This window comes from Alnus glutinosa, chromosome 12, assembly GCF_958979055.1.
Source record: "Alnus glutinosa chromosome 12, dhAlnGlut1.1, whole genome shotgun sequence".
Classification (NCBI taxonomy): Eukaryota; Viridiplantae; Streptophyta; class Magnoliopsida; order Fagales; family Betulaceae; genus Alnus; species Alnus glutinosa.
In genome coordinates, this window is record NC_084897.1 from 25,815,795 (window position 1) to 25,830,948 (window position 15,154).

A 15,154-nucleotide genomic window follows, 5' to 3' on the forward strand; every position below is an offset into this window, starting at 1 on the left:
CGGTGTACTAATTTAAGCACTAGGGAGGAGATCCAAAAGGCATATCTAGAAAAAGGAAAAGAAACTTACCATCCAATGCTAAACAATGTAGTTACTATAATAGTATATAAAAAGTGAAGATCCATGAACTTATCACCAGGATGGGTACATAGGACATAATAATATAGAATTCACAACTGTCTCAACTTCAGTAATATTGAAGAATCAGCCACCCTACAGATCCTTTGCAACAGAATTAGTGAAAAATTATTATGATATTAAAATTACAAAGAAGAAAATAACTAACAAGTAATTATGATGATAAAGCTCAACTATCTTTAAAACTTAGTTGTGAAATGTATTATACTGCAGAATTTGCCAACAATTTAATGGAAGAAACTAATTTGAGCATAAAAGAGTTTCCAATTGATAGGTATCTTTTATATATAAGCATACAGATAAATAACAATGTCCAAACTCAAACTTAGGGCAAAAAATAACAAATTTCCACAAAATAGGTCACCGACAAAACTAGTGAGAACCTAATTTTTTTCCGGTTTTCTTTTGCTATCTTACAATACGAGTTTCATTGGTACTTATTCAACAGGATTCATGCATAAATTTACCTGCACCATCATGGAATTGCATTCTTTGAGATACCAGTAGACCATCCATCAAGTCACTGTAAGTTTAAGATATATGGGACACAATTGATTTCATTGCATACTTTTACCAAAAGCAATCCTATAATGCACGATGGGCAGAACCACAGAAAATGAAGAATCATTTCAATACAACATATACTATGTTCAGTTATTATTCCTGGGAAAGTAATATGCCTCCTCAATGTTTGCAATTAGGAGACACATCCACATGACATCCCATAAAACATATTGCACAAAAGTTACTATTTTCTGACAAAAATAATATTGATGCACCATCCGCCCTCAAATGTAAATTTGACTTTTTGCCAGAACATCTTAACGGATTTGCTTGGTACATTACCAAAATAGCATATGGGATTGGCTACCCAGCCCCACAAAGTACAGACAAAAAAACACTATAATTTATACTTTGTATATGCAACTGGTGATAATTGAAACCAAAGTGCAACCATATGTTTTTAAGAATTGACCTATCATACAAAGGCCAGCCTTTCCATCTGATAGAGCTAAACATGCCTATCACAAGAGTCATTGTGAAATTCCTATGGTTTGAACTTACTTTAGATATTAAGTGAAACATCCCATTTCCACGACAATGAAGAAAAGAAAAAAAATTCATTAACAACAGTTTTTTTTTTTTTTTTTAAAAAAAAAGTCTACTTAGAATGATATGATTTCATATAAAAGTTGATGGGGACAGGTTAATAATTCAACTTCCCAACTGACCAAGTGAAGTAACCCATCCACATCCATCACTTAACCATCCACATCCATTATGTGCACAATTAGTAGAAATGTACAAATACATCCTCTATGAAATATGCAAATCTTGCTAACAACATAATCATCCTAGGAACTTAAAAAATGAAAAATTGTGCAATTAACCTAGTCGCATGGATAGACACAGACAAAATTTACTTATTTAATGAATATGCAAAAATTGATCAAAGCCACCCACTTACTGATACCGACTTGAAAAAGCTCTTTAAGATCTAGTATTAGAACCTCGTATAATACAAGAAGAAAACCCGCAGCTCAGAGCCATAGCCGGCAGATATGACATGAACCTGCATAAAACAGCACATCAATTTATAGTCAAATTATGACAACACTATCACACCTGCTCAAGAAATTATAGTTATGTAAACATGCAAACACTAAAAGAGATTAATGATATGCCACATTGTGTATTGTAGCAGTTTTATTTACATTTGATGGTACAAACAATTAAACACCTTTGTCATTGACACAAATAAGAGAAGAAAAAGAGAGCAAATATTTACAATATTTGGAGCAGGTTCAATAGTGATGGATTAAGCCCTCTCCCCCAACCCCTTCAGGGACCAAGGAAATAAATTACAAAAAAAAAAAAAAAAAAAAAAAAGAAGGAAAGATATAAATCTGTTTTTCTCGCTCATATTTGGCTTTTCGGTCGTTTTTTGTGGCATTCTACAAATAAGTACATTTCAAATACTGACCTAATAGGAGATATCCAGGCTTACAATGTCGTAATTTTATATAAAGAATCAAATAAGTCCATGCTTCCTTCAGCTAATAAAATGGATGAGGCAGCAGACTAAAGCATTCCTAGACGGATTAATAAGAGATACTAAAACCTTATGCTTCCCTTAAAGATGTGAGCTTCATATGCTTAAAAGCAGGTCAACAAAGATGACTGGTATTAAATCAACATAAAAGAACTTACAAACTCTTGACTGCACATAACACAAACAAATTCCTACAAAGCTGACCACATCAACAAGTCACTTGTCCTAGAAAGCACCTTACCAAAATTAGCCAATATCAGATCAAAACTACGAACAAAAAGAAGTGGCTAAAAATATATATTAGAGAGAGAGAGAGAGAATCTCAACTGTCCAAATTGCAAGATGTCATTAAGTAATCTTTAAATCTTTTACCATGTAAATTATATCATTCTATAACCAATTTGTCAGAGACAAGTAGATCTGTAGATTATACCTACAACTACTCAGAAACCTTAAGTTTGTTTGGAGTTCTGAATGCTCTGTTTTAACATGTCTTTGACTTGGCCCATAATTAAGGGAATGAAATATCTCCCTGGGACATCGTGCGAAGCGCCCCCTCCACACGAGTCGGGTAAAGCTCGGCCTTTCGTCCTTCCTTGCTACACTCTATTTTTCTTCAATTATTACCACCAAAGGAACCATCCTATTATCAGGTACCTCGTTGAAATCCAAGCTTCCTCCATAGCGGCTACCTAATCCAGGAATTCTTTGGGTTGCAAGCAACTTTGGAACTCTGGTATGTCAAGTTTGAACCCCACCTTCTATCTGTGGATTTGGTTGACAGCAACGCCCGTTTGCACATCTCAATGCTATACTTGTCTTCCTACTCCACAAAATGTGGATTTGGTTGACGGCAACAGCCGTTCGCACATCTCATGTTGACAAATTGTTCGGTTAGCACCTCAATTTGTGCACCAATTTGATTGCCAAACCTCTAAATTAATCCTGCCAAACGTGCTGTTACTTGCTCATCACGTGTTGTGATGCAATCAAATAGTAAAAGAGAAACAAAAGAAAAGGGATATGGGCTACTTCAAGAGAGCCGTGATCTCTAATGGCTACTTCGAAGGAGCCGTGACCTCCAAGATACCAACAAAAGTTCTAAGTTTTCATAATATTCAGCATGATATTTTATTGATTAGGGTTACACTAATATAGAAGACGGCTAGGTCATAAAACATAACCATTAGATCTAGCCGTCATTACATCATGCAGGAAAATAACTAGGAAGGAAATAAACTAATGGAAAATACATTCCTTATTAGCTAAAACACTTAGGGAAATAATATATGGAGATTATACTCCTTATTCTCTGTTGACTTGGGCTTTAGGATTGCCACGTGTACTGCCACATAAGCCCTGAAAATCTGAACGTATCATATTGTCTCATCACACTCGGACACTTCACCAATGCATGCATGTCTGTTTCCTCCTCCACGTGCCATGGTAAGAAAGAAAACCTAGGCTTTGATACCAACTAATGCAGTGTGGTGTAGTAGGTCGTAGAATTAGCAAACACAACTCACAATTTTTCCACAAAACCAAGAAAATTCAAGGATTTGCAGGAAAATAGAAGAAAAATCACTCCTAATGTGTTTCTTATTGAAAAACTAAGATAAAATAAATAAATAAATTGGCGGCCAATTCGTCCTTATGAAATTAGGGTCAGCCTTGAGAAAAACAAAAGACAAAATCAACATGTCGCAAATCGGTTGACCGAGTCTTAAGCTCAATCGATCGAGCTTTGACATCGCATGACAAAAACCCTAGAAAAACATCCTCGGTTAACCGAGATTCAACCAAGGGTCTGGGGATTTAGTACTGTAAGTGCATTCTCAGTCAATCGAGAAACTCTTCTCCAAAGTTTTTCATAAATTTGTTGGCTACTTGATCTACATCATCTTCCTTGGATTCAAATTTCTTTTGGCATTGTCATAAAAAATAAATCAATAAATAAATAAAAGAAGAAAGATGATGATCACACATTCTCTCGTGTACTGCATTACTTTATTAATCATTTTTTTCCTTTATTAATCATGTGAAATTACTTTTAGCCACAATTTTGGACTCCAATTCGGCAAATTTTGAGATAAACCAACAAAACTACGAAAGAGACTGCCTTGGAGGTCGGTCATGCACGGGTGAATGGTGCGAAAAAAAATATAATTAAAATGTTTTTTTATTTAAAAATAAATAAAATATGAATCATGAATTCACCAGCATTATCCCATAATATTAAATTAGGCACGAAATGGAAGCAAAAGCCGGCATAGACGGACATTCTCTCGTGTACTGCTCAACTTTGTGGCTTAATCGATAATATGATTAGAAGATTTTCAAATGGGCATTAAAGGTTCTCCTCCCTGTTGAAGGACCTGTAACTCACCCTAAATAGTAGGATACACATTACACACTAATGGAGGCTTTCCTGGAATTGAAGATCAAATCAGAGGAAAGTGGAAACTGCAAACTACAGCGCGTAAAATGTACAACTACTGCGGGAAGCCATGAGGTCAAGAGTTCGAAACCTCACTTATGTAATAATCCCATTGAGACCACTCCCAGGTTCCAACATGATTGCAAGTAGCGGAGGGACTAGTTGAGACAAAGCCCAAACACGCTTGTCTATAAAAAGATACTGGAAGCCATGAGAAGTATCCTACCAAAACGTGGAAGGGCTTATTAATTAAATGATCCAATCAACCATGTCCTATCAATTTAAATTTTTGGAATGAGCAGTAATTTAATATGATATCAGAGCAAAGGTTCTGTGTTGAACCTTGTATCCGTCATTCACCTTATTTTTCAATTAAATATTCGTGTGTTAGGCCTCACTTATTAAGAGTGGGTTTGAGCCCATACGTGAAGAGGAGCGATTGAATATTAATTAAACTATTAGATGAATTATTTCATATTAGCTTGAACTTTTGAAATGAGTAGTGAATAATTATACTACCAGAGCAAAGATATGGAATTCGAACTTTTGTCTTTGTTATTTACCTCTCATTTTTATTAAATATTTCACGTGTTAGGTCTTAATTATTAAGAGAGAGTTTGAGCCGACATGTGAGGGAAGTGTTAGATTATTCCTATTAGTTTAAACTTTTGGGATAAGTAATGATTCACTATACATTTTTCTCACGCAAAGCACCAAACAAGGTCATAAGGATAAGCCTTAGTCGTATTGCAAGTGGGGTGGGTAAACCCTTGTATGCTGATAAGATGACTGAGGATCAACAAAGGCTAGGCTATGCACGGGTTCTGGTGGAAATTGATACTAAGTCTGTGTGTCCTAAGGAGGTTACTATAAGAAGAAAAGATGGTAGAACTATCTCTATTGAAGTAGTCTATCCTTGGCTTCCTCCAAAGTGTTCTTCTTGTGGAGGATTTGGTCATATTGCGTATGCTTGTGCTAAGAAGGAAGTGAAGGTATGGGTCCCTAAGCAAAAAGGGACTAAAGTTTCCAGTCCTAAACAGAAAGTGACGAAGCTTGTTGCTGGATCTAAGGGTCCTTCTGTTGTGAAGTCTCCTAAGGTTCTTTCTGGTGGGTCTAAATCTTTTGGTAAGGCTGTCTCTAAGCCTATTGGAGTTAGACTTTCTAATACTTATGCACCTTTAAGAGTGAATGCGGATGGGGATTTTCAGGATGTCCCTCCTCCTACTTTCCTTGATTTCTTGGAGAATGCTCTCTCTTCTCAAGAAAGAGGAAAGGGGAAGATTGGTGATTATGAGAGAGGATTTTCCCCAACTTTATGAAGATTCTTTGTTGGAATATAAGGGGTTTGAATAAGCCTTTAAACAACGAGAATTGAAGAAGGTGATTAGAAGGCATCATATTGATGTTCTTTGTGTGGTTGAAACTCGCATTAAAGAAGTAAATGCAGAAAGTATCAGGGATGTTATCATTCCAGGGTGGGAACTGGTTCATAATTATAGCACTCATTGGCTTGGTAGAATCTGGCTCTGTTGGGACCCGGGTCTTATCTCAGCTAAAGTGGTGTCTGTCTGAAGATAGTAATTGTAATGTTGCCTGGTTTTTATCTGTAGTCTATGGTGCTACCAAAGGTATTCCAAGGAGAGAGATGATGAATGAGCTTGTTGCTGTTAAGAGTTTGGTTGGAAACTTTCCCTGGCTGCTTACTGGTGACTTCAATGTCATTAGGTATCAACAGGAAAAGTGGAAGCCGAATATTTTGAATAATTACGAAATTGAGTTTTGTGATTGTATTGCCCGGTTGGAGGTTGAGGATTTGGCCTACTCAGGATGTTTCCATACTTGGAATAATAAGCAGGATGGGGATCATTTTGTTTCTAAGAAGTTGGATAGGGTTTTATCCAATTTTTGTTGGCTTCAGAAGTTTCCTCATTCTGTTGTTGAGTTTCTGGAGGGAGGTATTTCGGACCATTCTCCTGCTTTGATCTCTGTTGAGCAGTATATTAGTTTTGGTCCAAAGCCTTTTAAATTTTTTAATTTCTGGGCTGAGCATGGGAGTTTCTTGGATTGGGTTCGAGAGGGTTGGTCTTCTCAGGTGGTTGGTTATTCTATGTTCCAGGTTTATACTCGGCTTAAAGCTGTTAAAAGTATTCTCAAGGCGAAAAATGTGGAGGTTTTTGGTGGTTTGAGTCATAGTGTGTTTCAAGCCAAACAGAGACTTGCTGCTGTTCAGTCTGATTTTTTAGCCTCTCATGGAGATCCTGAGCTTCATAGGGCTGAGAAGGAAAGCCTACATTATTATGTATCCATTTCAAGTGCTGAAGAGAATTACTGGAAGCAGAAATCCCAAGTTACTTGGTTGAAGTTAGGTGATGGAAACACTGCTTACTTTCACAAATCGGTTAAGGTCAGGAACTCCTCTAACCTTGTGAAGTCTTTGATGGATGATAATGGTTCTTTAGTCCATGATAGGGAAAAGATCAAAGAAATAGCTGTGGATTTCTACCAAAATCTGCTTGGTACCTATTCTCATAGTTTCACTGAGGTGAAGGCTGCTCGGGTGTCTCAATTGATTAATAAAAGGTTTTCTGAGAGTATTGTTGCTGGTATGCAAGCTGATGTAACTAAGGAGGAGATCAGGAATTCTTTCTTTTCTATGAAGAGAGATAAAGCCCCTGGTCCGGATGGGTTTTCAGCAGGGTTTTTTCACAAAGCTTGGCCTATAGTGGGAGATGATGTAGCTAACGCTATTCTGGAATTTTTTCATTCCGGGAGGCTTCTTAAGGAGGTTAATTCCACGATCATTACCCTTGTCCCTATAAAGAAGAATCCTTCTTCTATGGGGGAGTATAGACCGATTTCTTGTTGTAATGTTATTTATAAGTGCATTACCAAGATCATGGCCAATCGGTTAGTTCCAGGTTTGAATGAGGTTATTAGTCCCGATCAAGGGGCTTTTATTCCTAGGAGGAGTATTGCTGAAAACATCCTTCTTGCTCAAGCTTTAGTCAATGACTATCACAATGATCATGGTTCTCCTAGATGTACACTCAAAGTGGACCTTATGAAGGCATATGATTCGGTGAGTTGGGAGTTTATCCTCCATAGTCTTGGCTGTTTTGGTGCTCCTTCAAGCTTTGTTAATTGGATAAGGACTTGTATTTCTTGTCCTAGCTTTTCTATCTCTCTTAATGGCTCCTTGGTGGGTTATTTTCAAGGTAAGAAGAGTTTGAGTCAAGGGGACCCTGTTTCCCCTTACCTCTTTGTTCTTGCCATGGAAATTTTGTCTCGGTTACTTGAAGACATGGCAGTGGCTAATCCGAGATTCAGTTTTCATCCTAGGTGTAGCTCTCTCAAGCTCACCCATTTATGTTTCGCTGACGACTTATTGATTTTTTCAGCAGCTGAAAGGAATTCCCTTGGAGTTATTAAAGATGTTCTTCTTGAATTTGAAGAGTTATCGGGTTTGAGAGCTAATCCTACCAAAAGCTCCTTATTTTGTGCTGGTCTTCCTGCTGGAGATAAGTCTGTTTTGCTGGACACTTTGCAAGTTGAAGAAGGTTCTCTCCCAGTTCGTTACTTGGGTGTACCTCTAATTACAAAAAAGCTCAGCTCAGTTGATTGTCAAGCTCTTGTGGATAAGATTTCTTCTAGAGTTGACTCTTGGCTAGTCAAGCATCTTTCATTTGCGGGTTGCAGCTCATCTCTTCTGTTTTGTTCAGTTAACAGGTTTTTTGGGCTCAGGTGTTTATCCTTCCTAAGAAGATTATTAGGCTGTTGGAGCAGAAAATGAACAGATTTCTTTGGGGAAACCAAGATTCTAGAGCTAGAGCTAGAGTTTCTTGGGAAAATGTTTGTGTGCCTCAGAAGGAAGGAGGTTTGGGTTTAAAGCGGCTGGAGACTTGGAACAAGGCTGCTTTGTTGAACCACATTTGGAATTTGTTTGTGCAAGCTGGTTCTCTTTGGGTTGCTTGGGTGGAGGTTAACTGGCTTAAGGGTAGGAGTTTTTGGCAGGTTGCCATTCCTAATCCCTGCCCATGGAGTTGGAGGAAATTGCTCAATCTTAGGGACCTTGCTAAACAGTTTATTAGATTCAGAATTGGTGATGGGAACAAGGCTTTCCTTTGGTATGATCATTGGCATCCGGATGGGTGTTTAATTGATAAATATGGTCCAAGAGTTATGTTTGATGCTGCTAGTCAGAAGGAGGCCAAGGTGTCTTCTATTATGAAGCATGGGGGTTGGTTTTGGGCAGGTGCTAGATCTGAAAGTGTTGCTGCCATTCAGATGAAACTGTTTGAGGTGAGTATTGAGGGGGGTCCTGATGTTCCTTTCTGGAATTCTAAGAGAGGATCCTATAATTGTGCTGATGTTTGGGATAGTCTAAGAATTAAACAGCCTATGGTTTCTTGGTGGAAAGTGGTGTGGTTTAATTTAGCTATTCCCCGGCTTGCTTTTTGTTTGTGGCTTACATTTAGGGATGCCTTGCTTACCTGTGATAAATTGGTGAGTTGGGGTTTTGCTGGAAGTATGGAGTGCTTGTTCTGTCATGCTAGTCTAGAAAGCCGGGATCATCTATTTTTTGAATGTAATTTTAGTCGTCGGGTATGGAGGGCTGTTATGGAGGCTTGCTTGATTTCTGATCCTAAGTTGATCTGGGATGATGTTTCGGCCTGGAGCTCTTCTGCGTGGAAAGGAAAAAGTTTGCTGCAACTGTGTGCAAGCTTAGTCTTGCTGCTACTGTTTACCATCTCTGGAGGCGTCGAAATGATCTGCTGCATGGTAACCCTCCAAGGTCTGAAGAGGCTCTTGCAACACAGGTGAAAAGGGAAGTTCGAATCAAGCTTCTTAGTAGAGAATTTGGTTCTGGTTCTAGTTAGTAGTATTTGATTTTCTGGAAGCCAGAGTGTTGGTGTCTCAGTTTCTGTTTAGAATCTTCTGATAATTGTTTTGAGTTCCTGCTCTTGTGTAGGTTTTTTGTCCTGCTGTTGCAGATTAGTTGTATTCCCACTTGTGGGGAGAGGATCCAGTTTTCTGGAGTGACTTTTGTATTTGATGAGTTTGGTTCTATAAAATTTTTTGATTCATCCAAACAAAAAAAAAGGTCATAAGGATAACACAAGGCTGGGAAAATGTATGTTATGGCAATAGATTTACAACAAACATACCGAATAAAGTACGGCTTCAAGATAAACTCAGAATATAAACCGAAACTGAGGGATTGCAATCAAACTCACAAATGAGGAGAATTTTGAAAAGCATAAACAGTCAATCGTTACACTTTTCGGTCACAAGAAAGATATGTTACCAAATCCTATATTTTCATAGTAGAAACAAAATTATAGCAAAATAAGGAAAGCATTTTGTGTAATCACAATTTTGCATCAACAGAACCATCTAGACACTTTCTCCAATATAATGCACGAGCCTTAAATCTTAATATATATAAATTAAAAATTATTTCAAAAATTAAAAAATAACAGAGAAATTAGGCATTTAGGACAATAAGGAGGTAAAAAAAAAAAAAGGAATAAAATTGAGGAAACAAAAGGATTGAAACTCACGGTTGCAAGGAAATTCAAATAGTTGATGACGAAGCCCCTCGCGAAACGCAAAGAAATTGTATGGTTTTAGTTCAGAGCATTAGAGCATTTGTAATTTTGATCCGAATGAACCGAGTCGTCTAGGGCTTTGTTCCTCCACGAGAATCGGATGTTGGCGACGAAATTGAGAGAGAGAGAGAATGTTGGCGACGAAATTGAGAGAGAGAGAGAAGGGGGGGGGGGGGGGGGGGGGATAAACGTTCAAAAGAACCGCTCAAATGCTTAATTCTCGCCCCAAAAATATTTTAACGAAAAGGTTTTATATAGAAACGACGTCGTTGCTGTTGTCCAAATTAAGGACAAAGTTTGGCTCGGAGTCTCCAATTTAATTAGAAAAATATTCTCCCATAAATTTTTAATAGACTTTTAATTTTTAGAGCATATTTAAAATGCTCGTAAGATGACTCATATGAGAATCGCGTGTTTTAAAGACATATATTAATAGTCATTTTAAAAAGCACGTCAACTTTAACTTATACTCTTCTCACATGATTCATCTATACCTTATGCTCTTCCCTCCTATTATCACATCACATGATTCATCTATCTGCTATGCTTGCCATGCGACATTGATTGTAATCAACTAAGAGGTTTGAAGTGTTTTTTTCCCCCATATGTTAACCATGATAATCATATGAAAATTGTTATAATAGTAATTTAATAATTTAAATTTATCATTTTTTACTGGTTTAAACTTTTGAAATAAGTTATGTTTTAAACGAGAGTTTGAATCCACGCATAAGCGCCACGCGTAAAGAGCTTACGCATGAGGAGTATTACAATATTAATTAAGCAATTAAATTTATCATTAATTTCCTATCAACTTAAGCGAAAAGTATTAAAATATTAATTAATGATAAAATTCATCATTTTTACCTGTTTAAACTTTTAACAAAAATATCATTTATTTTGATGTGAAATAAAATTATGCCGAGTAAAATAATAATACATTGAATATTCTCTTATTGACATTACCATTTTATCTTTCTTCTTATTTTGGTTTGTTTTTTTTTTTTTTACATGTCCACACAAGAGGGGGAGAAGGAGATTCAAACTAGTGACCTCCACTTCATGAGACGTGGTCTCCAGTCGATTGAGCTACCCCTTGAAGACATTTTGGTTTGTATTTGTTATAGTATTAGTTAAATGATTTAAATTATTATTTTCTATTAACTTAAACTTTTTAGATAATTGATAATTTTAACATGGTATTAAAGTTGATGTGCTAAATTTGAATTTTGACTAAATTTATCCCTTATTTTAATTAAAATTGGACACGTGTGTTGTCTATGGCTTCAGATTTGTGGATAATTGATGATGTAATAGTATTGAAGCCCATCAACGTCCCTTTTTTGTGTTGTGAATCAAAAACCAATGAAGTCGGTGACCAATGACCATATACTTTGGAAGATTTCCAAATGGCAGTGAGAAGTGGGGTGACTGGTGAGAGTCATACGTTACACATAGACTTATCCTCACATGTACCACTGCATTAGCCTCACAATCTCCTCCACTCAATCTCATAATCCAGTGGCCAGTGCCAACCAAAAAGATCCTACCCCTCTCTTTTTCGGGCTTCTTCACCAGCACTTCACTACCCCAAAACATAATTACTTGCTTTCTCTTGCTGTAGCTCCATCGGCATCACAACCATGGCTACTGCAGTAACTGCTACGGTCTCCTTTCCATCCTCCAAGTCTGCTTCTCTGCCCTCCAGAACCTCTATTATCTCACCAGAGAGAATATCATTCAAGAAGGTTACTACAGATTATATATACACATAGTTTTTGCTGTGTTTGTTTTTTGCTTGGAGTTTTATGACATGAGTTTTTGGGTTTTCAGGTTCCTTTGCAGTACAGGGATGTTTCTGTTGGCGGAAGAGTGGGTGCAATCAGAGCCCAGGTCACCACAGAGGCTCCTGCTAAGGTTGAGAAGGTGTCCAAGAAAATGGAGGAAGGTGTGGTTGTGAACAAGTTCAGACCAAAGGAACCTTACGTTGGCAGATGCCTCCTCAACACTAAGATTACCGGCGATGATGCTCCTGGAGAAACCTGGCACATGGTCTTCAGCACTGAGGGTATGAACTCAGTTGCTTTTTTATTCTCCATTAATATTTGAATGTGACTTCGTTTAACTCTGCGATATATGGTACACATTTGGATTCTTTCAGATGTTGGGCGTCTTTTTTTATGAAAACTTTTACTTTGAATTTATTGGTGGCTTTATTTGATCCTTAATGTTTTCTGGCCATTATTGGACCTTAATATTGTTAAATCATAAATTATTCTAAAAGGTTAAGCTGATAAGAAATGGCAAGTGAGATCCAACATGTGAAATCTTTATTTGAAATGAAATAATGTTTGAACTCAAGACCTTTGGCTTTGATACCATATGAAATCACGAACTATACCAAAAGCTTAAGTAAATTTAATATTTTAACAAACAAATATGACAATTGCAATTGTATGCAAATGTATCCATGGACTTGCAATAAGAGGACATCAGTTCTTTTCATATTTTAACTTACTGTGATAAGCACAAACACTAAGAATGTCTTTAACATATAGAACTTTTCGTGATAAGCACAGACACCAAGAATCGAACAAGTTCGTCTTTAACATATAGAACTTTGATTAATTTGACCTGAGGGTACAGAAGTCAATTTGTTTGAGTTAACTGGTTGATTGGTTGTCTTAGGAGAGGTCCCCTACAGAGAAGGGCAATCAATTGGGGTAATTGCAGATGGTGTTGACAAGAACGGCAAGCCTAACAAGCTGAGGTTATACTCAATTGCCAGCAGTGCCCTTGGTGACTTTGGAGACTCCAAAACTGTAAGTTTTTAATTTTTATTTACATTGATCCATATTTGCTGTGATAGTTTAAGTTTCCAATTATATTTATGTTTTAATGTGTTTTAAGTTTTTGCAAAGTTTGTATTATTTATATCTCACCTTCCATGTTTTAACACAAGCCCCTATTGCAAATTCATCTGATCAGTTAACATATTCCAATAATAATTACCTTTCATTTCCTTTGGTGTCAATTCATATGGTCCTCTTATCTGTTATCTTCATACAGGTTTCTCTTTGTGTGAAACGGCTTGTGTACACCAATGACAAAGGAGAGATTGTTAAAGGAGTCTGCTCGAATTTCTTGTGTAAGGATGCAGCCTATAGTTCTGAAAAAAAAAATATATAAAAAAATCATTCTTTGTCTCCCAAATTCTAAAGAAACATTGCCCATCTTTCTGGTGTTTAATGTAGTTTATGAGGAACAGATTGCAATAGCTGAAAAGGCTTAATACCACATTATGGAAGATGTCTTAGCTATGGCACCCTAGTAACTTTAAATGTTTTGTATTTCAGGTGACCTGAAACCTGGAGCTGAAGTAAAGATTACAGGACCAGTTGGGAAAGAAATGCTTATGCCAAAAGATCCCAATGCCACCGTCATCATGGTATATTCAGTTTTGTCATCTTAAGCAAGAACAATATTGGTCAACTAATTGTGTGGATTCTCCATATATTCTTTATGATTTTTCAGTTAATTGATTTCCATTCGTTGGTAATAATTGAATCATCTGTTGCAGCTTGCAACTGGAACTGGCATTGCTCCTTTCCGCTCATTTTTGTGGAAAATGTTCTTTGAGAAGTATGAGGACTACAAGGTAGATAGAATGCAATCAATCTTGTCTTCGTAAACCCTTATGACTGCTATAAGTTGTGGTATGTCTCATTGAACTGATATAAGAATTGGACTGAAGCATCATCAAAGAACAATCATGGCTAATACAGTTGTTGTAATGGCTTGGAAAATGCACTAGCCACATATCTGCTATTACTTCAAAAATACTAGTCAAAGTTACAATTAAAACTCCTTAGAATTATTTATAAAGTTCAGTTTCACCTAGCAAGAAATTAATGCGGGACTTAACACTCATAAGTACATTTATAATCCACACCCTCAATGTGGGACTACCTCTTTGAAGTGTCTTAGGATCCATGAGGAACTTCTTTTCGTGTCAGTGGCTGCTTGAAACCAGACATCATAAATGTCATATCTGACATACCAGAAATAATATCTGTAGTTCTGAAATTCTTGTTTATGCATCAGCTGATGACTGATTCAGCTTTTTGACATGTTGTGCAGTTCAATGGTTTGGCGTGGCTCTTCTTGGGTGTTCCCACAAGTAGCTCACTGCTTTATAAGGAGGTGAGGTAGATTAGAGTTTCCTCACTCATAAAAAACTTTATGCCTATACTTTGAGATATACACTGAAGATTCTCCTATTATGAGACAGGAATTTGAGAAAATGAAGGAGAAGGCCCCCGACAATTTCAGACTTGACTTTGCCGTGAGCAGAGAACAAACTAATGAGAAAGGAGAGAAGATGTACATTCAAACCCGAATGGCTCAGTATGCAGAAGAGCTATGGCAGTTGCTTAAGAAGGATAACACCTATGTCTATATGTGTGGACTGAAGGGGATGGAAAAGGGAATCGATGACATAATGGTGTCATTGGCTGCTAGAGATGGTATGAAGCTGATGACTTTTGGTTAGACTTTATAGATGATTTTCTATCTATAGTGCCTTCAATCTTGTGTTTGCTACATTTTATAGGCATTGATTGGTTGGACTACAAAAAGCAGTTGAAGAAGGCAGAGCAATGGAATGTGGAAGTCTACTAATGCCTGTTTACCTGTACAAATTTTCTCTCATCTCACTTTAAAGTGGCAACTATTCAATGATTTCCACTGCATTCTGTAGATAGGCAATCGTCTTTGTAATTTTTCTCTTATTTTTCATCCTTTCCTAGTGAAGCGGTTGTATTGATATAGCCTCTAAAGAAGTTTTACTGAGGGGTCATGGATTATAGTCACAAGCATTATAGCTGAATCCAACTTCAACCTTATTTTCAACTTCAT

The 15,154-nt window shown here is 37.0% G+C and overlaps 1 protein-coding gene and 1 long non-coding RNA gene across 2 annotated transcripts; one reads left to right on the forward strand and one right to left on the reverse strand.

Moving 5' to 3' along the window:
• Positions 1–261: 261 nt before the first annotated feature.
• LOC133852731 (uncharacterized) lies at positions 262–10,393 on the reverse strand. The gene is made up of 3 exons (XR_009895967.1): positions 10,190–10,393; positions 1,607–1,711; positions 262–661 (listed from the first exon to the last, which is right to left on the reverse strand). It is a non-coding gene; the product is annotated as an uncharacterized LOC133852731 (long non-coding RNA).
• A 1,284-nt stretch (positions 10,394–11,677) lies between these two features.
• LOC133883066 (ferredoxin--NADP reductase, leaf-type isozyme, chloroplastic) lies at positions 11,678–15,153 on the forward strand. Its single transcript, XM_062322259.1, has 9 exons — positions 11,678–11,985; positions 12,071–12,305; positions 12,926–13,059; positions 13,307–13,385; positions 13,594–13,685; positions 13,818–13,895; positions 14,378–14,440; positions 14,529–14,763; positions 14,850–15,153. The coding sequence occupies exons 1-9, from the start codon at positions 11,881–11,883 to the stop codon at positions 14,915–14,917; spliced, it is 1,089 nt and encodes a 362-aa protein (XP_062178243.1). The 5' UTR covers positions 11,678–11,880; the 3' UTR covers positions 14,918–15,153.
• The last annotated feature ends 1 nt before the right edge of the window (position 15,154 follows it).